The sequence below is a fragment of the Salvelinus fontinalis genome, chromosome 3 (assembly GCF_029448725.1).
Source record: "Salvelinus fontinalis isolate EN_2023a chromosome 3, ASM2944872v1, whole genome shotgun sequence".
Taxonomy (NCBI): Eukaryota; Metazoa; Chordata; class Actinopteri; order Salmoniformes; family Salmonidae; genus Salvelinus; species Salvelinus fontinalis.
In genome coordinates this window covers 59,680,108-59,700,205 of record NC_074667.1, presented here as the reverse complement: position 1 = coordinate 59,700,205, position 20,098 = coordinate 59,680,108, and the positions used below count along the sequence as shown (strand labels likewise).

Sequence of the window (20,098 nt, the reverse complement as noted above, 5' to 3'; positions counted from 1 at the left end):
TTACCTTGTACCATCCTATTCAAAGTGAATGTCGTTTTGGAAATGTATAGTTTGGCAGGTTAATTATTTTCTACATTGTGAGCTTCAAAGCCAAAGGTAGGCTGTTACTAAGCAACTCATTTCCACTTTAAAAAGACGGACGTGTAGTGTTTGAGATATTCCTTCATCTGTCAGTCCATGGATCCATCCAGTCAGGGAAATGGGGTGGACACTAGTTCAGTATTACACAATAATACTCTTTATTCATTCATAAAGAACATGTTCATAATTGGGAATAAAATGACTAAGGGAATCTCAACTTTTTAAACATTGTAACAGATGAGAGTAAAGCAAAGCTTGCAAATGCAATATGAGTGCAAACAAAGATATTTAAAGATTCTTCCTTTAAAAAATAAATAAACTACAATATTCCATAAGTTTCATATGATTTTTTTCTTCTTACAAATCTTTTTACTGCATCAACAAAGTCTTGCTAGCACGGTAAATACAATGAGTTAAAAGTGAACAAGTTAAAACAACATTTCTACAATGTTAAAGTATGTGCATGTGTATAGCTCTGAGGTAAGTCTTTCTAACTTGTTGGAGCAGGACCAAATTACACCCCGTTCCCTTCTATAGAGGGCACTGCTTTGAGACCAGAACCCCCAGGTTAGTGCCCTCTATAGGGAATAGGGTGACATCTCCATCATTCCCTTCTATAGAGGGCACTGCTTTGGGACCAGAGCCCTCAGGTTAGTGCCCTCTATAGGGAACAGGGTGACATCTCCATCATTCCTTTCTTGGCTCCCTCTCTTCCTCCAGGACTCTGCTACCGCTTCAAGCCTTTCTGTGCCTGCTTCAATAGCGTGTCAAAGTCCAGCTCCTCCTCCTCACTTTTCGCTGGAGTGGGGTCCTCCTCTTCCCGATTAGAATCTGGTGAAACAACCCAGTTCAGTTACCAACATGCTATGATTTCAACCTGTTTACCCTGCAATTACATCTGCGACCCTGTGCATGTGACTTAATAAACTCATGTCATCCATTTCCCAAAAGGGGAAAGCCTTCGTCTGAGAGGCCGATACACATTCTTAATAAACATAGGGTGCCATTGTGTGGCAGGTAGCCTAGTGGTTAGGAACGTTGGTCCAGTAACCAAAAGGTTGTTGGATCAAATCCCCGAGCTGACAAGGTAAAATCTGTCATTCTGCCACTGAGCAAGGCAGTTAACCCACTGTTCCCCAGGCGCCGAATACATGGGATGTTGATTAAGGCAGCCCCCCGCACCTCTCTGATTCAGAGGGGTTAAATGTGGAAGACACCTTTCAGTTGAACAACTGAGTAGGTATCTCCCTTTCCCATTTGGGACCCTTAAAGGTTCTCACCTAGGTCGGCGTACGTAGATTTGCAGAACTGACGCCTGCCCCCGAAGCAGAGGTCAAAGGGCAGCTCGTCAGGTCTCCTCAGCTTGTAGCCGTTCTCGATGGCTGAGAACGCATCTTTCATGTTGTAGAACGTCACAAAGCCGTAGTGGTCGCTATGGAAACAGAACACAGGTTAAGAAATTGTTATTTCCTAACCACTTGACATGGACAAAGGTAAGTTACCTGGTAAAATAAGTGTTCAATAAATAAAATGAAGTATGATTATATCTAAGGGGGCCGAAAGAGTGACAGAGGTGAAGGGGGACAGAGAGAGAAGTGAGGGGGACAGAGAGAGAAAGAGAGAGAGGTGATGGGGACAGAGAGGGAGAGGTGGGGGCGAGGGGGAGGTGGGGGGCGGAGGAGAGAGGTGAGGGGGCAGAGAGGAGAGGTGAGGGGGACAGAGAGGGAGAGGTGAGGGGGACAGAGAGGGAGAGGTGAGGGGGCGAGAAGGGGAAAGAGGACAGAGAAAGTCTAGAGAAGAAAGAGTTTAAAGACACTGATGCTAATGATTTTTGTCCATCTCTTTTGATGCAGAGAAAGAAAAGACTCACCCCCTGTCTCTAAAGTGCAGGGTGCATTCCTCCACCTCTCCAAACAGAGAGAAGCGTTCTCTCAGCTCCGCGTGCATCATGGTCCTCTGGATGCGGCCCACGTACACCACCCTGCGCTCGTCCTGGCCACACAAAACAATGCACCAAGGGTTGTCACTATCACAATCTGCCCTGCAGATTTCTACAAATGATCTTCTTAAAATCAGATTTTAAACCCAAACATGAAGCAGAGATCTGCGAAAGGGGAAACGGTGCCGCAGGTCTCTCCCAGGCGCATCTGTATTGGTTTTGTTTCAGAGGAGATGAGACTCCAGCAATGTAATTCAAATACATTGTAGTACATGCTGTTATATCACACATGCAATGATGTCAGAGGGAATGAAAGTGCTTGTTGTCTGAAACATCTTTGTTATTGTATTGTATTCCTGACCTAAATTGAAGACCAAAAAGCTCATTTTGGTTTCCAGAAATGTTTATGATATAGCCAATCTTCAATTTGCAGCTTGGCCATCTGGTGGGAACCGAAGAGGACAGTTGGCGACAATTTGGTCTCCAAATTAATCAGGAAGTAATGTCACGTTTACATTTAACATCTTAAAATGTATTAAAAAATATATTTCTAAAATGTTAACAGCAAAAACACAAGGTGTACCACGGTTTGTAATGTACTACTCAGTACTCACTATGGCTTTTAGTTTTTGATTCCTCATCTCTTGTTGTCTCTTTCGTTTCCTGGAGTCCCTGTTGGAGCTGAAGGTTGGGGGAGGGGAGACAGCGAGGTGAGATGGACTACGGAAGACCAGTGTGGCTTTTGTATTATTAACTATCATTCAGAACTCCTTTAATAATACACACCCCTAAAAACTTTTACAAAATACTTTAAAAAAAGTATTAATGCCATCAGTGACCTGCAGCAGTCCTTCCACCTCTGGGCCCTGCTGTGGGCCAGTGTGGAGGGGGATCTGGACCTAGATCTGGAACCAGACTGAGTCCAGGACTTTGATGTGGACCGAGAGCGGTTCCAGGACTGTGGGTAGGGGAGCCGGTACCGACAGGGAACCGGGGAACGGGAGACGGAGCTGGAGCAAGAGGACGAGGAGGAGGAACTGCTTTCAGAACGCCTGGGACAGAACCTGGTGGGGGAGGAGGGATGGGGAGGAGAGGGATGGGGAGGAGAGGGATGGGGAGGAGGGGGAGGGATGGGGAGGAGGGAGAGGGATGGGGAGGAGAGGGAGGGGATGGGAGGAGAGGGATGGGGAGGAGAGGGATGGGGAGGAGGGAGAGAGGGATGGGAGGAGGAGGGATGGGAGGAGAGGGATGGGGCGGAGGGGAGAGGGATGGGGAGGAGGGGGAGAGGGATGGGGAGGAGGGGAGAGGGATGGGGAGGAGAGGGAGAGGGATGGGGAGGAGAGGCAGAGAGGGATGGGGAGGAGGGAGAGGGATGGGGAGGAGGGAGAGGGAGGAGAGGGATGGGGAGGAGGGAGAGGGATGGGGAGGAGGGATGGGGATGGGGAGGAGGGGAGGGAGGAGAGGGATGGGGAGGAGAGGAGAGGGATGGGAGGAGGGGAGGGGAGGAGGGATGGGGAGGAGGGAGAGGGATGGGGAGGAGAGGGATGGGGAGGAGGGATGGGGAGGAGAGGGATGGGGAGGAGAGGGATGGGGAGGAGGGAGAGAGGGATGGGGAGGAGAGGCAGAGAGGGATGGGGAGGAGAGGGAGAGGGATGGGGAGGAGGGAGGGGATGGGGAGGAGAGGGAGAGGGATGGGAGGAGGGAGAGGGATGGGAGGAGGGAGAGTGAGGGGAGGAGGGAGAGTGATGGGAGGAGGGAGAGTGATGGGGAGGAGAGGGATGGGGAGGGAGGGATGGGGAGGAGAGGGATGGGGAGGGAGGGAGAGGGATGGGGAGGAGGGGAGGGGGATGGGGAGGAGGGGGAGAGGGATGGGGAGGAGAGGGAGAGGGATGGGGAGGAGAGGGATGGGGATGGGGAGGAGGAAGAGGGAGGAGAGGGATGGGGAGGAGGGAGAGGGATGGGGAGGAGGGAGAGGGATGGGGAGGAGAGGGATGGGGAGGAGAGGGATGGGGAGGAGAGGGATGGGGAGGAGAGGGAGAGGGATGGGGAGGAGGGGGAGGGGGATGGGGAGGAGGGGGAGAGGGATGGGGAGGAGAGGGAGAGGGATGGGGAGGAGAGGGATGGGGATGGGGAGGAGAGAGGAGGGAGGGATGGGGAGGAGGGAGAGGGATGGGGAGGAGGGAGAGGGAGGAGAGGGATGGAGAGGAGGGAGAGGGATGGGGAGGAGGGGGATGGGGAGGAGAGAGAGAGGGATGGGGAGGATAGGGAGGAGGGATGGGGAGGAGAGGGAGAGGGATGGGGAGGAGGGATGGGGAGGAGAGGGATGGGGAGGAGAGGGATGGGGAGGAGGGAGAGAGGGATTGGGAGGAGGGAGAGAGGGATTGGGAGGAGGGAGAGAGGGATTGGGAGGAGGGAGAGAGGGATTGGGAGGAGGGATGGGGAGGAGGGATGGGGAGGAGAGGGATGGGGAGGAGGGATGGGGAGGAGAGGGAGAGGGATTGGGAGGAGAGGGAGGAGGAATGGGGTGGAGAGGGATTGGAGAAAGAGGAAGGAGAGGATGTGGGTTAAAGCAAGAAAATACATTTTGGTAAAACGTTGTGTGTAAACTTAATGACTAAAACCAGAGGTAAAGTATGTAGAAGATGTAATGGAGATATTTATTTTGAAGACCATCTTTTAGAACTAACAATCACCAAAATAAAAAGTAGACAGCCAGGGAGAAGTTAAAATCTCATGTCATTGATTGGTGGCTTATAACGTTGGCAAAATGTGTAAAACTGCAAAGAATTATCTTTAAAAACTGATCTTTTTTTTCTGTCCGTCTCATGGCAAAATGTGTAGAATTAGAAGAAATTAGGTTTAAAACAGCAAAAGAAAGTACCGTACCATTGGCCACACCCACTAACATGCCCCCCCCCCCCTCCCCAACTTCAATTCAAGAGCAATAACAGTCACCACACCCACTAACATGCCCCCCCTCCCCAACTTCAATTCAAGAGCAATAACAGTCACCACACCCACTAACATGCCCCCCCCCCCCAACTTCAATTCAAGAGCAATAACAGTCACCATACCCACTAACATGCCCCCCCTCCCCAACTTCAATTCAAGAGCAATAACAGTCACCACACCCACTAACATGCCCCCCCTCCCCAACTTCAATTCAAGAGCAATAACAGTCACCACACCCACTAACATGCCCCCCCTCCCCAACTTCAATTCAAGAGCAATAACAGTCACCACACCCACTAACATGCCCCCCCTCCCCAACTTCAATTCAAGAGCAATAACAGTCACCACACAGGATCTGAACCTACCTCTTTCGGGGTGGAGAGCGAGACCTGGATCGAGAGGAGGAGGATGATGAGGAAGATGATGATGAAGAAGGGGACCTAGAGCTAGAGTCCGAGCATGAAGACCTTGTCCGATAGCGCCGGGACGACCTCCTACCTCTGGCAGGGGGACTGGGTGAAGGAGGGGAAGGGATGCAGGGGTTGGTTCTCTCTTCCTGTGTCTCCCCTGCAGTAATGGCGTCCGTCCTAGAGGGGGAGCTCTCTGTAGATGGCGGAGCAGAGTCTGAGGGAAGTTCTGTCTCTGGAACAGTCCTGGAGTCCATTGGCTGCTGCTGGCGCAAATGTTTCCCAGAGTTCTGTGTGCCAGGCACTGAGGAGGGGTTGGGGATTGGTTGGTGGTCGGGGAGTATCGTTTGTTTTTTGCTGCATAGCATAGTAGTATTACTCCCTGGTTGATCCTGAGATAGACAGTAGTCGTGGTCCGAGGAGACAGATACTGGTGTCTGGAACTCAGGGGGGTTGACAGGGGGCTTTGGGTGGAGGGGGTGGGCCTTTTTGGGTGTTAGAGGACGGGGGTCGATGATTTGGATGGCCTTGGGAGGGAGAGGTTTGGGGGTCGCCGGTTGCTTCCTCTGAGGTGCGACAGGGGTAAGCGGTTTCCAGCGCGGCTGTGCAGGGGCCTGTTCCTGAGTGCTGAGAACATTCTGGATGCTGAGAGGTTCCTGAGTATCGCAACGTTCCAGAGTTCTGAGGGGTCCCAGAGTTCTGAGGGGTTCCGGAGTTCTGAGGGGTTCCGGAGTTCTGAGGGGTCCCGGAGTTCTGAGGGGTCCCGGAGTTCTGAGGGGTTCCGGAGTTCTGAGGGGTTTGAGTGTGTTGACAAGTTCTGGAAAGCCAGCAGGTTCTGGAAGACAGAGTTTTTCTTGGGTGCTGAGGAGATAGGCACCCAGCAGTGTCGGCATCCCTGGAAAGAAAGCAACAAATCAGATGATAAACTGAAGTTCTGAGGATAACCACAGCAAAGTCCTCTGGGCAACTGTGTGGACTAAACTAGAAATGAAGTCGAAGAACCGGTTCATCCCAAATGGCGCCCTATTCCCTTTATAGTGCACTAGTTTTGACCAGTGCCCATATTTGGCTCTGGTCAAAAGTAGTGCACCAAGGAGGTAATAGGGTGCAAGTCTCCAGGCGGAGTCCTTCTGCATAATAGAAAGGACCTTCCTTTAACTCACCTTCAGTGTTACTGCTCAGCTCTTCATCTCCAACAGGGCTCCTATCTGGACTGCCTTCAGGTTCACTCTCAGTCTCCTCTTTGGCTGTGGGAAGAGACACAGCCATGAGGGAGGCAAGATCAGGGGTTGAATCTTACAGTAGGAGTGCTGATTTAGGATCTGTTGTGCCTTTTTCCAGCACCATGTTTAAGATGACAGGGACAGGGGTAGCTGGGATGTATGCATCAACCAAATCAATACATCTGAATGCAAATCCCACAATGGATGGGACGTAGTATAGCTGGAAGAAGAACAGGAGAGAGTTAACAAAACCCCACTGATCCCTCACTCACCTTGTGTCTCCTCAAACCGCTCCAGAAGACTGGTCAGATCTGTGGCTTCGATTCCTGCAACGTGACCAAGAGAAATCAGTTTCTGAATGCAGGGACGGTAGCAGTTCATCAAGGTGAACGTTCTGCTGGTCTAGTGTTCTAAGCTGCTTCCTCCAGAACACATACACCCCTGCTATTTCAGCAACTCTCTTTTTCCTCTCCATCTTTCCTATCTGAACAATATGACTGGGACTGCCCCACTCCTTACAAAACAAATACAAAACTATAAACACGTTCTGAAAAGCAGTCGTCAATCTAGTACATGTTTAAAGCTTTGATTCCTTCAGCTGAACATGGAGACAACAATATATTTCTGAATGAGGCTTAGAAAGAATGACACAGGATATCAAAGTCATCACAAATGATACATTTTTGTCCATTTCACACCAGCTCTAACTAAATCACAAATCATCTACTTTTATCTCTAGCTTAATTAGCTTTATCTGAAGAAATACATACTCAGGGTGTAGTTTCCCCTAGGTACAGTTCTAGATTCAGATTCCACTCCCCCAATCCTAACCTTAACCTGTAATAAGTCAAATGATAAACTGACCCAAAATCAGAGTCAACTTCACCCTACACCAAAATATATTGTTTATGTGTGTGTTATGGCTCATCTGGCTTACCTGTGCTGCAGGTGGGGGTCTGTATGCAGGTGCTACTCTCTGGAGATGTGGACAGTTGGACATGGGGGAGGTTCCCAAGGGCTACCCGCTTTGCCCTCTCCATCTCTGGGTAAGGAGCAACAACAGCATGGGTGGGTGGATGGACTGAGGGTCTGGAGGACGGACTTGCCATTACTGGTGCACTTGGGGAAAACTTGGACCCTTCTGGTACGGTCTCAATCCCTTTCCTTGGACTGAGAGAGCGAAGCTGATCCCCTTGTTTCGTGGTCTCTGCAGTGTTTTGGGTGTGAAGTGCTTTCCGCAATGGTTGTTTGGTGGAGAACCTCCGCTGGATCTCAAGGAGGAGACTGGTGCTCTTCAGGCTTGGATCCCGGTTGCAGAACACCATTTTGGGCTTGGGCGCCGGAGACTCCTGGGTGGTGGACAGAGGTAGAGATTGTTCCTGCTTCTCCTGGTTGGTCCCATGGCTCCTATCAAATCCATCCAAAGATGGACGGGTTCCTGGTAGTGGGACCAGGACAGGGTTTGGGGGGTCGCTACTGACAGCAACAGCACTCTTTTCTGGGCTCGTCCTGTTCTGGCCCAGACCCGCCACTGAGTTGGAGTTCAGGTTGGGACTTGGTAAGGGACTAGCAGGAGAGATGGTCTCAGTCCAAATACGCTTTAATACACCAACATAATTAGCAGATTTAGCTTCCATTGAGTTGCGTTTGGGCTTTAAAGCTGAGCTGGCAGGAGAAGTCTTAGTCCCACTTCTTACAGGCTTTGATCCATTGATGCCAATGCCTTTACCAGGTTTACTGGGACAAGCAGGAGAGACAGTCTTTGTCCTAGTCTTAGATATAGGCTTGAATCCACTGACATCATCCCCTGTTTTACTTCCTATGTAATGATGTGTGGTCGTCGGTCCCCAAACATTATATTTAGGTCCTTGCAAATAGGGTATAGGAGGCAACTCCTTGGGGGTTTCAGGTAGAGAGGGCCATTTGGTGGTGTAATTCTCAGGTTTCACCACCAGGGGTAGTCTTTTCTGCTGGCGCAGCAGGCGGTACTGCTGAAGACTGAGGGCCGGTCTGGGCTTGGACTCGCCTTGCTGTGGTGGAGGCTCTGACGACGACTTATCTCCGGTCCTTTCAGGTAAGTCAGTTACAACCGGATGTTGGTTGTCCTTTGAAGATGCTGCTGAAGACTCTGGAGAGGATGTTGTGAGGGAAAAGGTTGTTGTTTTGGTGTTGAAGTCAAAAATGGGGATTTGGCTGGTGAGCTCGCTCAAGTCCGGGAGCACTGTTAAGTCAAGTGTGTCTGTTTCTGGTAGCTCGTAGGATGTCACCAGGACGGGTCCGAAACTCACTCTTTTTTTGTTCTTGGTCTTCTGGCCTTCTTGGGACACGTCCCACTTCACAAGTAGACTTTTTAGTTGCTTCACTTCTTCACCTTTACTTTCCTGTTCTCCACCCCCCTCTTTCTCATCCTTCATCCCTCCTCTCGAGGGACACTCGTCATCTGATCCGTCCACATCAATTTCCTCGTCGCTCTCTTCCGAACCAGGCTTCGTATACCTCCACACCTCGCCCTCCAGGGGTACTCTCTGGTCCGCGCTCCGTTCCCCCAGGGAGGAGGCCTCCTGCCTGGATGTGCCGACCCAGTCCTTCCCCTCCTCATCCAGGCACACCCTCAGGCAGTAGGGGTGCATGAGTTTCACCAGGTCCACCAGGGACACTGTAGAGGAGTAGCCATGGTCCTTCTCTACTGAGTTCAGCGCTCTGACTTCTGATTGGTCAAGGGAAAGTTTTCCAGAGTCCTGATTGGTCAGATTGAAGCCCCGAGGCGGACTGTGAATGTGGACCTTGCCGCCCTCCTCCTCCTCTCCATCGCTCCTCTGTATGGATGTGGAAGAGCCCTGGGCTCTGGGAGTTAGCCTAGCCCTCCTGGGTCTGTCAGTAATGACTGTCTCAACCTGGAAGGAAGAATGACGTCAAGACTGTTACTCCAGCAGAGCCAGCTATCGTGCTCGCTATTTCTCTATTTTTAATAAAGATATCATTCTCTGTATTATTTTTCATGACAAACTCAATCCCACAGTCTAGTACACTAATATTTTTCATGACAAACTCAATCCCACAGTCTATTACACTAATATTTTTCATGACAAACTCAATCCCACAGTCTAGTACACTAATATTTTTCATGACAAACTCAATCCCACAGTCTATTACACTAATATTTTTCATGACAAACTCAATCCCACAGTCTAGTACACTAATATTTTTCATGACAAACTCAATCCCATAGTCTAGTACACCAATATTTTTCATGACAAACTCAATCCCACAGTCTATTACACTAATATTTTTCATGACAAACTCAATCCCACAGTCTAGTACACCAATATTTTTCATGACAAACTCAATCCCACAGTCTATTACACTAATATTTTTCATGACAAACTCAATCCCACAGTCTATTACACTAATATTTTTCATGACAAACTCAATCCCACAGTCTATTACACTAATATTTTTCATGACAAACTCAATCCCACAGTCTAGTACACCAATATTTTTCATGACAAACTCAATCCCATAGTCTAGTACACTAATATTTTTCATGACAAACTCAATCCCATAGTCTAGTACACTAATATTTTTCATGACAAACTCAATCCCACAGTCTAGTACACTAATATTTTTCATGACAAACTCAATCCCAAAGTCTAGTACACTAATATTTTTCATGACAAACTCAATCCCACAGTCTAGTACACTAATATTTTTCATGACAAACTCAATCCCACAGTCTAGTACACTAATATTTTTCATGACAAACTCAATCCCACAGTCTAGTACACTAATATTTTTCATATATGATTTCCAAACTATGACACAACCCAATCCCATACAAATGTATGTCAAATTTATTATGATAGACATTTTATTTAGTACATTAAAACGAATGTAAATCTTAGACCATTTTTCTTATTTGAAATCAAACAAGTTACTCCAGCGCAGGGCTCTTCCTATGGTACTCATAACTTGAATATGGCTCGAGAGGAATATTTATCTTGCATATAAATAGATAATTCTACAATGGGGTTGTCAGATTTTTCTATTCGTAACTTGTTTCGTTTGCAGAGGAAAAGTAAATGTTGACTGTTCCAGCATCTTCAAAGTGCCCCTCGACAGAAATATTTTCTTTGCGTGACGGTGCATGCGTGTGGGCGCAGCTCACCTCGGACTGCCACGCAGATTAAATATCAGCCCGCGCAGAGAAGCACGAGACTGAACCTCACTCGACTGTCTAGTTTTCCCCGTTAGTTAACACTATCAACTGTGGGAATTGGGATCGAAACAACGCAATGTTAGCCACTTTCAATGCAACATACCGAAACAAAACGAACTACGCAAGACTTAGTAAACAAAACGAACTACGCAAGACTTAGTATGCAAAACGAACTGTGCAAGAGATTTTCTTGTATGCAGAACGCATCGGAGTAGGATTCTATTGCATTGACAAGCACCACTACACAGACCAGTGCACCATAACCAATCAGAGCTGCAGTAGGCCTATATGAAAATAGCCATTGCCATATATGGATCATATATGGCCACTGGACAGCATGTGCTTGTTTTGAGATCAAAGCGAAGGCTGCATGTAGGCACCTGTGCACATGTGTTCATATCCTTTGCTAGTTAGTGAGTTATTAGCCCAGTTATAGATCATTTGTACTTAACAATGGGGGGAGTGGTTGCTTCCTACAAGAGCACAAAGCGTTTGTATTTCTAGACATCTTTGAAAAGCCAGTCAGGTAAAGAGCATTTGCATGTCTTAAAGGGGCAGTGTTGTATTTTGAGACAGGCTTGAATAAGCTAAGTAGCCAATAGGCAGAGGGTAGCATAATTTGTCTGATTATCTGTAATAACGGTATGGGAATAATTATGCATTTTATTTTGTAAAGTGGTTTCTTGCATCAAACAACATTTTTCAATCACCTCCTTGTATGAAGGACAAGTGGATAAACAGGTTCATGTCAAGCCCTGCATGTTTCCCCCCCATAAGTCTCATGGAATGTACACCTATATTGAACACCACACATTGGCTGCTACTGTAGGCTGAATGATTGAACAGCTATTTCCATGTTAAAATGTTATGGGAGGCATTTGTCTCCCTTGTTTCTGATGGTAGGCTACTCTGGTAGGCCTACATGATGATCAAATAGCCACAGTAGCCTACTAACTAACTTAAAGCCGGTACAGGCTCAGTGGTCACAATAAACGCGCGCCGGAAGTTCCACAGAATTTTCAATGTTCAAGTTTGCAGTCAGCAGACCTGAAATCTGCTCAGTGATGGAAAAAAGCGAAGCGCCACAGCTAAATGACTGTTCCGCAACAGAAACAGTTTACTCCAAATGGAAAACGTTTTGCAATAAAAATCGAGTTTCTATTGGACAAATTCAAGTAGGACCCTCCCCGTTTCATTATGTTTGCTTCTTAAACAGTAAACTGTTTCCGTTGCAAGACGTAATAAATACACCCCAGGTTAGTTACAAACAGGGTTGGAGTAAAAACCTACAGGAGGGTTGCTTGCAGGAACAGGGTTGGAGTGAAAACCTACAGAAGGGTTGCTTCTAGGAACAAGGTTGGAGTGAAAACCTACAGGAGGGTTGCTTCTAGGAACAAGGTTGGAGTGAAAACCTACAGGAGGGTAGCTTCCAGGAACAGGATTGGAGTGAAAACCTACAGGAGGATAGCTTCCAGGAACAGGGTTGGAGTGAAAACCTACAGGAGGATAGCTTCCAGGAACAGGGTTGGAGTGAAAACCTACAGGAGGGTTGCTTCCAGGAACAGACTTGGAGTGTAAACCTACAGGAGGATAGCTTCCAGGAACAGGGTTGGAGTGAATACCTACAGGAGGATAGCTTCCAGGAACAGGGTTGGAGTGAGTGAATACCTACAGGAGGATAGCTTCCAGGAACAGGGTTGGAGTGAAAACCTACAGGAGGATAGCTCTCCAGTAACAGGGTTGGAGTAAAAACCTGCAGGAGGATAGCTTCCAGGAACAGAGTTGGAATGAAAACCTACAGGAGGGTTGCTTCCAGGAACAGGGTTGGAGTGAAAACCTACAGGAGGATAGCTTCCAGGAACAGGGTTGGAGTGAAAACCCACTGGAGGGTAGCTTCCAGGAACAGGGTTGGAGTGAAAACCTACAGGAGGGTAGCTTCCAGGAACAGGGTTGGAATGAAAACCTACAGGAGGATAGCTTCCAGGAACAGGGTTGGAGTGAATACCTACAGGAGGATAGCTTCCAGGAACAGGGTTGGAGTGAATACCTACAGGAGGATAGCTTCCAGGAACATGGTTCGAGAGCACTCTTCTAGTGGTTCTTTTATCATTGAAATGACCTCTGTAAACCTAGATTAACGGGTGGGATTACCAGTAGTAGTATGGCTAATCTTAATCTGACACACACACTTCCATAAAACAGAAAGGGATGAGGTTTCTACCTTTCCAACAGAGGAAGAGGGGGATGAAGATGAAGAGGGGGTCTTTATGGAACGAAAGAGTGCTTCTTTATCAGGTGGAGACCGTGTGAAACTCAGCAGCCGCCTCAACTGGAGAAACACACCAAACAGGAGAAATACAGTAATTACAAAACAACAATCACTTCCTCCCACAGACACCATTTTCACCATGACTTCCAGATAAAACCAAAATAAAAGCAGTACCCCTGATTGTCATCAAATCAACAACACCTGGGACTGTATTCACACAGCGTCTCAGAGTAGGACTGCTGGTTACTCTGAATCACACACACAGACCCACACTTGGTTTTACCCACCGGTGAGTTGTCCCGTAGCCTCTGGTCAGAGAAGAGCCCAGTGTCAGGCAGGGTGTCAAAGGGAGACAGGGTCTCATCGTCAACACTGTCCAGTATCTCTGTTAGAGCTGTCAACAACGTGGACTCACTCTCCTCATCCAGTCTGCTCCTAGTCTGAAAAACAAATGTCATTCATTTCTGAAATAAATTGAATTAATTAAAAATAATACAACTGGCATCTCTCATTTCTGTTTCTAATTGGACAAGTTACTGTAAACCCGTACTTTTTCTGCACACGACTCCAAATGGACACAATGCAGGGGACCCCACTTGGAAACATGATATTCCTTAGTTAACGCTGCGTGTTGATATTTACTCAGTTTTAGGTCCCGCAGGCTGTCCCAACTCATAATAACGACATGAAAGAGCTATTCTAATAGTGTAAAAGGCCCTTAGTTGACACTAAAAGGTTCTACTCTAGACCCATTTGAAGATTCTAAAAAATCTTAATTTGTTTGATAAGATCACACATTTTCTCAGGGGACCCCAGATTGGGTCCCGACCTGAAGTTTGGAAACCACTGATGTAGAACCTGTCTCGGATGGGAACAGGGTCTACACCAGGGGCGTATTCATTACGGAAACCGTTTAAGACCCAAACGGTAGCAAAGAACAAAGTTAGAGTTTCTATTGTTTTGCCTTCTTTTAAGAAACGTTTTACAACAGAATCAGCGTAATGAATACACCCCAGTATATCTGAATGTTGGCCAACATTGTGTCCTGATACTGACCTCTGCAGCTACGGCGGAGTCTTCAAACATAGCCAGGATGGAAGGGTCCAGGCAGGAGTGAGTGTCCATTTCCAGATCACTGACTTCCCCTTTAGCCAGGACAGCCTGTAACAAGCAACAAGATCAGAAAGGGAGAACAAGTTCAATCACGAGTCAGGCAAATAGGCTGCCCAAATATTGGAAAAAGATCTGATCTGATTGGTCAAAAGAGCAAGCAAAAATATCTGAATTGGGCCTCCTGTGTAAACGCAGCCTACAGAAACAGTTGCTCGATCATAAGTCTTTTTGTGATTCCCCGCATCCCATCTCCTCGTCTCTTTCCCAACCGTATTGGAGGAGAAGGTCCAAAGGTCCCTCCCTTCTGACGTTCTTCTTTAATGTATTTACAGAAAGTGGCAAAGAGGAAGGATGGGGGGAATTAAGGAAAGATTGAGAAAGTTAACACATTTCTACTAAAATACACTTGAGTAACATAACTCAAAGGGCAGTCTGAATACGATAAAACAAGCTGCTAGTCATTAGTGTTTGTTGAGGCTGCGTTTGTATGCTTCCTCCCATCAGAATGAGTGTGTGTGCATGTTTTCAGACTGTTGAGGAGCCCTGTGGCGGAGGAGGGAAATGTTCAGACAGTCATTCCCACACTTCAGTTTAATTTATCCAACGAGGTGTAAAAACAGCAGCACAAAGTGTCTCGCATCATAAGGACATGCGTTGTCTTGTCATAAAAAGTGAGTTAGCCCATAGCACACTAGTCCGCACTCTCACTCCTTGACAACAACAGCCCCCTCCCTGGGTGTGGTGGTGGTTGTTGCTGGGACACTGTCTGTCTATAATATGATTATGGGCCTACGTCCCTACACCCTATTCCCAAATGCAGTGCACTACTTATGACCAGGGCTTATAGATCCAAATGGATCTTGAGAAATGTGATAGTCACAAGCTGCATCCCATATGGCATCCTATTACATATGAAGTGCAGTGCACTACTTTTGACCAAGGCCCATTCTCTGGTCAAAAGTAGTGCACTATAGGGAGTAGGGTGCCATTTGGGAGAGTTTCCAGTCAGTGTTCTTTTCTCAGTGTCACCCAACCAATAAGTGTGTGGGAGATGAGATCCGACAGCGAACAGTAACAATGGGAGCGTTGTAAAATGTTCAGACTGGGGAAAACAGAAAAGCGTCGCGTAACGTTATTTTTTATTTAGCCTTTATTTATTATTGAGCCCGTTCCAAATGGCACCCTATTCCTTATATAGTACACTACTTTGGACCAGAGCCCATTGGGTCCCTATGTACTAATCCCTCATTACCTCTCAGGAAATATAAATTATTTTAATTGAGCGGGGATAGTACAGTAGTATAAAGACGTGGACTGCGTTGAAATAGGCCATTGTAGGCTACTAGGTGCCTGACACTCACTCCTATTAACGTCAATGTTAGGCCTATACAATCACACTAGCTACAACTCTGTTTATCATGAACGTTTCCCACAAGAGTAGAGCGGCTATAGCTAGTTCAGCAAAACAAGACCCTGGGTGTGAGACCAGTGTTGACAGGTGTTAATGATATATGGAGAATATTTACTGAAATGGGTGGTACGCAAAGGCAATTGAAATACAATGATATAAAAATTAGTAAAATAAGGGTGCATTGTAGCGGAATTAGATGTACCTCTGTATGAGCCCATGGTTGACATAGGTAACAGTTACATTACAAAAGTAACGTGTCCCTGTCTGAATATATATGGGACAGTGAGTGTGTACGTTCCACTACTTTGCTAAATATGCATATCGGCAGCCACGTGAATGCAGAATAAACTCAATCGAATCTTATCATTTGCTTTTGATTGACGCCAAACGACAATTCATTGTTGCCAGCTTCCGCATACCCAACACGACCAGTCTTTAGGTGTCCAGCAACTATAAACGTTAGCAGCAGACAGAACATCGCCTTTTCCGAGTAGAGAAGAAACTTGGCTGACTCCTTACATAATTATAGTACATTAAATTTACTGTCACTGCAACTTAGACAGGTATTACTTTGCAGAAAGCCAATGAAATTGTTTTATGCCGAACTAAATCGTGAAATAATGGAGACATTATAGTTGAATACTTGTGTCACCAGCAGTTATTTTCCCATGCCACCATGCGACTCGCAGCTAACGTTAGCTACTACTAGCCGTTCACATCCACGTGTAGGCACCGCGTGCTGGTTTGCCTTTTTCAAACACGAAAAATAGTCAAAGCCAAGTGGTACAAGTAACTTTTATTTGGCCACATGTATGCAGAAAAATTCTGTATTAAAGCCGTACCTCATTGAATGTGTTTGTGGTCAGAAAGTCCGTGTTGCCGGTGATTATAAGCTGATCTTTTCCACGCCACTGCGCCGCCATTTTACAGATCCTCACATGGCTTCGTTCAGCTATAGCTAGTAGCGTTGCCATTGGTCAGCGCACCGACACGTGGTCGCCAGCACACGGAAGTTACCGGTAAACGCAGATCTGGGATCAATGTATCTTGCTCAAATCATAACCAAGTACTGTTTTGCAAGTAAGAGCAAAACTGACCGGAAATCAGATCGTCATCCGATTCGCTTTGGCCTCTGCAGAAAGCCCCAAATTAAATATCTTTGATATGTCAAATCTTAATCATGTCAAAGTCAACGCAAACGAAGAACAGATTTTATACCTGTCAAATAAATGTTTTCTAGTTTTATGTCCAACCCAACTGCAACGCCAGAGTGGCAGTTTGAAGTTTGACTCAAATACAAAAAAATAATGTATATAGTTGAGTCAAATCTGATATTTTTCCTGTAGTCTGCACAGACAAAAAGCACATGGAATCAGATATTTCAAGCCACATTTTGAAATCACATAAATCTGATTCCTGGCCATGTGACTTGTTTGAAAGGTCAAATGCCCTTAAGTGGTTTCTAGACTGTGATTTAGCATATATTGTTGCTTGCTAGCTACTCACTTGACAGTTTGACAAGAACATCTGGTAGCTCACAAGTTTGTTCATTGTTTGAACGCTTGAATGTGAAAGCTAAACAGCTACATAGCTAGCTAGTTGAATGCTGTGGCTAGCCAAAAAGGACTATTTTTGAAAGTTGGATCGTCTTACCCTTTGAGGCTTTAAAAGTGTCCTTACACTAAGATTTCAAACATTCAAAGCAACTGGGGTAGACTTTCATATCGAACATTAAAAGCATCTGGGGTAGACTTTCATATCGAACATTAAAAGCATCTGGGGTAGACTGCATGCTACAAAACAACTTCTGATTGAGAGGAAGAATGGGCACCACCACCAATCACCACCAACCAACCAACCAATCACCACCATCACCAACCAATATGCCCCTGCACACACCTGCCATTACCATGACAACTAGAGTAGCCATGTCAGTCTGAACACATCTGACATTTGAACAGACATTTCACTGGGTGTATAAATGTGAGGCATCCGCTTGGCGTTTCCACTCACTACCAAATATGGTAGTGAGAGGAAGCCCAGTTGCCGGCAATGGGAGAAGATGGAATGAGATGGGAGAAGATGGAATTGCAGACATTCTGCAAATCTTCTCATCGATTAAACATTTGATCTCAATACACTTTTCTGTTCCCAATACTATAAACTGTTACGAACAGAGTGGACTAAGTTTTGTAGACTTTACGATTTTCAAAGTTTCCAAATATGGCATTGTTTAGAAGTAGTGCAAATGTAACAGTATAACTTTACGTCGTCCCCTCGCCCCGACCCGGGCGCGAACCAGGGACCTTCTGCACACATCAGCAACTGACACCCACGAAGCGTCGTTACCCATCGCTCCACAAAGGCCACGGCCCTTGCAGAGCAAGGGGCAACCCTACTTAAAGTCTCAGAGCAAGCGACGTAACTGATTGAAATGCTACTAGCGCGTACCCGCTAACTAGCTAGCCATTTCACATCCGTTACACAAAGGCGAATTGAGTTATTGCACACGTGCACTTCACAGAGTAGGCGTTCCCTAACGGAAATATGACGCCCCCAAACTACTTCCCCCAGCGATGTCTGCACCTGTTACGAAAAGTCACTTCTAGTCGTAGCTGTATCGAAGTGGTATGTTGTTAGGGGGTCCAGTATACATCTGTTTTACGCCGCAAATTATAAGGTTGGTTGTTTAGCAACAAAACTGATGCTTGCGCAACTATGGGGCAAAACACCCCCTGTGTTGTCTTAGATTGTTGACAACATGGAAACTAGATTTCATCTCCAATGTTTATTGAAAAGATAAATACATTTGCACAATGAGCACTTGTTGTCTCTCAAATACATGATTACAGTTGCTGGTTAGATAACGAGCTGAAAAGAGCCACAAGGCAGCTTCTTGTCATTGTTGCTAGTTATCTGGCCATCCAGAATCACAACACACAGCTTTCTGCCCGTTGTAAACTAACCCATCTTTTGTTATTCTTCATTATTACAAAAGTGCCATCTAGTGGCTTGAGGATGCACAATCAAAAATAATGTAGACTCCAGAATGTGCAGGAATCTCAATCCACAATATTCTGAACAGTTTCCAGTTTGAAGTAGACTTCTTATTGCAGATGTTTGCTCCCGGAGTTAGCTAGCTAACTTAATCGCTAGTTAAATAGTACATTTTACCTTCGTTGTTAACGTTATTTTGTGTGGTTAAAGCTAATGACGTTTGTGGTTAAAGCTAATACACCATTAAAAAGGTCAGAATGCACGTCCACCATGGTACACATTCCATCGTCTACCAACTGCGGAAGAAGACAAGCAATTGTGGTTGCGAAATCTCAAATTAAAGAAACCACGAAGACTTCATCTCCAATGTTGCATCCTCATGCCACTAGATGGCATTTTTGTAATAATGAAGAATAACAAAAGATGGGTTAGTTTACAACGGGCAGAAGGTCGTGTGTTGTGAAACCACGTGTACTAGTAGCCTCATTAACTGCAATGTATTGTTCAATGTAACTGAAGTTTTATTTGAAAACATGAAATACAGTGACTCCGAACAAATGATGTACAACTTGGTAGTATATTTAACACTGACAGATGATAACCTACTTTTTTAATTCATATTTTGTTGCAGTAGTGACATAACATAACCAAAATGATTAGGCAACATAAGCAAAAAGGTTGGTAATGGGCATGACAAAATGATTACAGAGTCGACTACGTTATTGGTTTCAGTCAAGATAATGTGAACTCCATTTTCATAATGAATACAGCATAACTCCTCTCTCAATACATGAGATGATTTGGTGGCAGTTATCACCCTTTTATAAAACATAATATCACACGATCATTTATCCCTACCAGTTTGTGAGTTCATAGACTTCTGAGAAATTTGATGAATTTACCTACTCTTAACATTATGCCCCACCCCCATCTCCTCTTTATCTTGTTTATGCCCCTCCCCTTTTATCTAGTTTATACCCCTCCCCCATCTCCTCTTTATCAAATCAAATTTTATTTGTCACATACACATGGTTAGCAGATGTTAATGCGAGTGTAGCGAAATGCTTGTGCTTCTAGTTCCGACCGTGCAGTAATATCTAACAAGTAATCTAACAATTTCACAACAACTACCTTATACACACAAGTGTAAAGGAATGAATAATATGTACATATAAATATATGGATGAGCGATGGCCGTGCGGCATAGGCAAGATGCAGTAGATGGTACAGAGTACAGTATATACATATGAGATGAGTAATGTAGGGTGTGTAAACATTATATAAAGTGGCATTGCTTAAAGTGACTAGTGATACATTTATAACATCCAATTCTTTATAAAGTAGTTAGAGATTTGAGTCAGTATGTTGGCAGCAGCCACTTAATGTTAGTGATGGCTGTTTAACAGTCTGATGGCCTTGAGATAGAAGCTGTTTTTCAGTCTCTCGTCCCAGCTTTGATGCATCTGCACTGACCTCGCCTTCTGGATGAT

General features: G+C 45.8%; 1 protein-coding gene across 2 annotated transcripts; it reads right to left on the bottom strand.

The window, feature by feature from the left end:
* Positions 1-215: 215 nt before the first annotated feature.
* LOC129851234 (peroxisome proliferator-activated receptor gamma coactivator-related protein 1-like) lies at positions 216-16,622 on the bottom strand. 2 transcript variants are annotated; one of them, XM_055917642.1, is made up of 13 exons: positions 16,454-16,622; positions 14,144-14,248; positions 13,375-13,527; positions 13,040-13,147; positions 7,540-9,496; positions 6,875-6,928; positions 6,543-6,626; positions 5,338-6,274; positions 2,860-3,084; positions 2,635-2,701; positions 1,952-2,073; positions 1,362-1,513; positions 216-912 (listed from the first exon to the last, which is right to left on the bottom strand). In XM_055917642.1, exons 1-13 carry the CDS (start codon positions 16,583-16,585, stop codon positions 809-811), a joined length of 4,200 nt encoding a protein of 1,399 aa, XP_055773617.1. In that variant the 5' UTR covers positions 16,586-16,622; the 3' UTR covers positions 216-808. The 2 variants fall into 2 exon arrangements, with proteins under 2 accessions (XP_055773617.1, XP_055773618.1); XM_055917643.1 differs by lacking the exon at positions 16,454-16,622 and adding an exon at positions 16,255-16,380.
* Between the last annotated feature and the right edge of the window lie 3,476 nt (positions 16,623-20,098).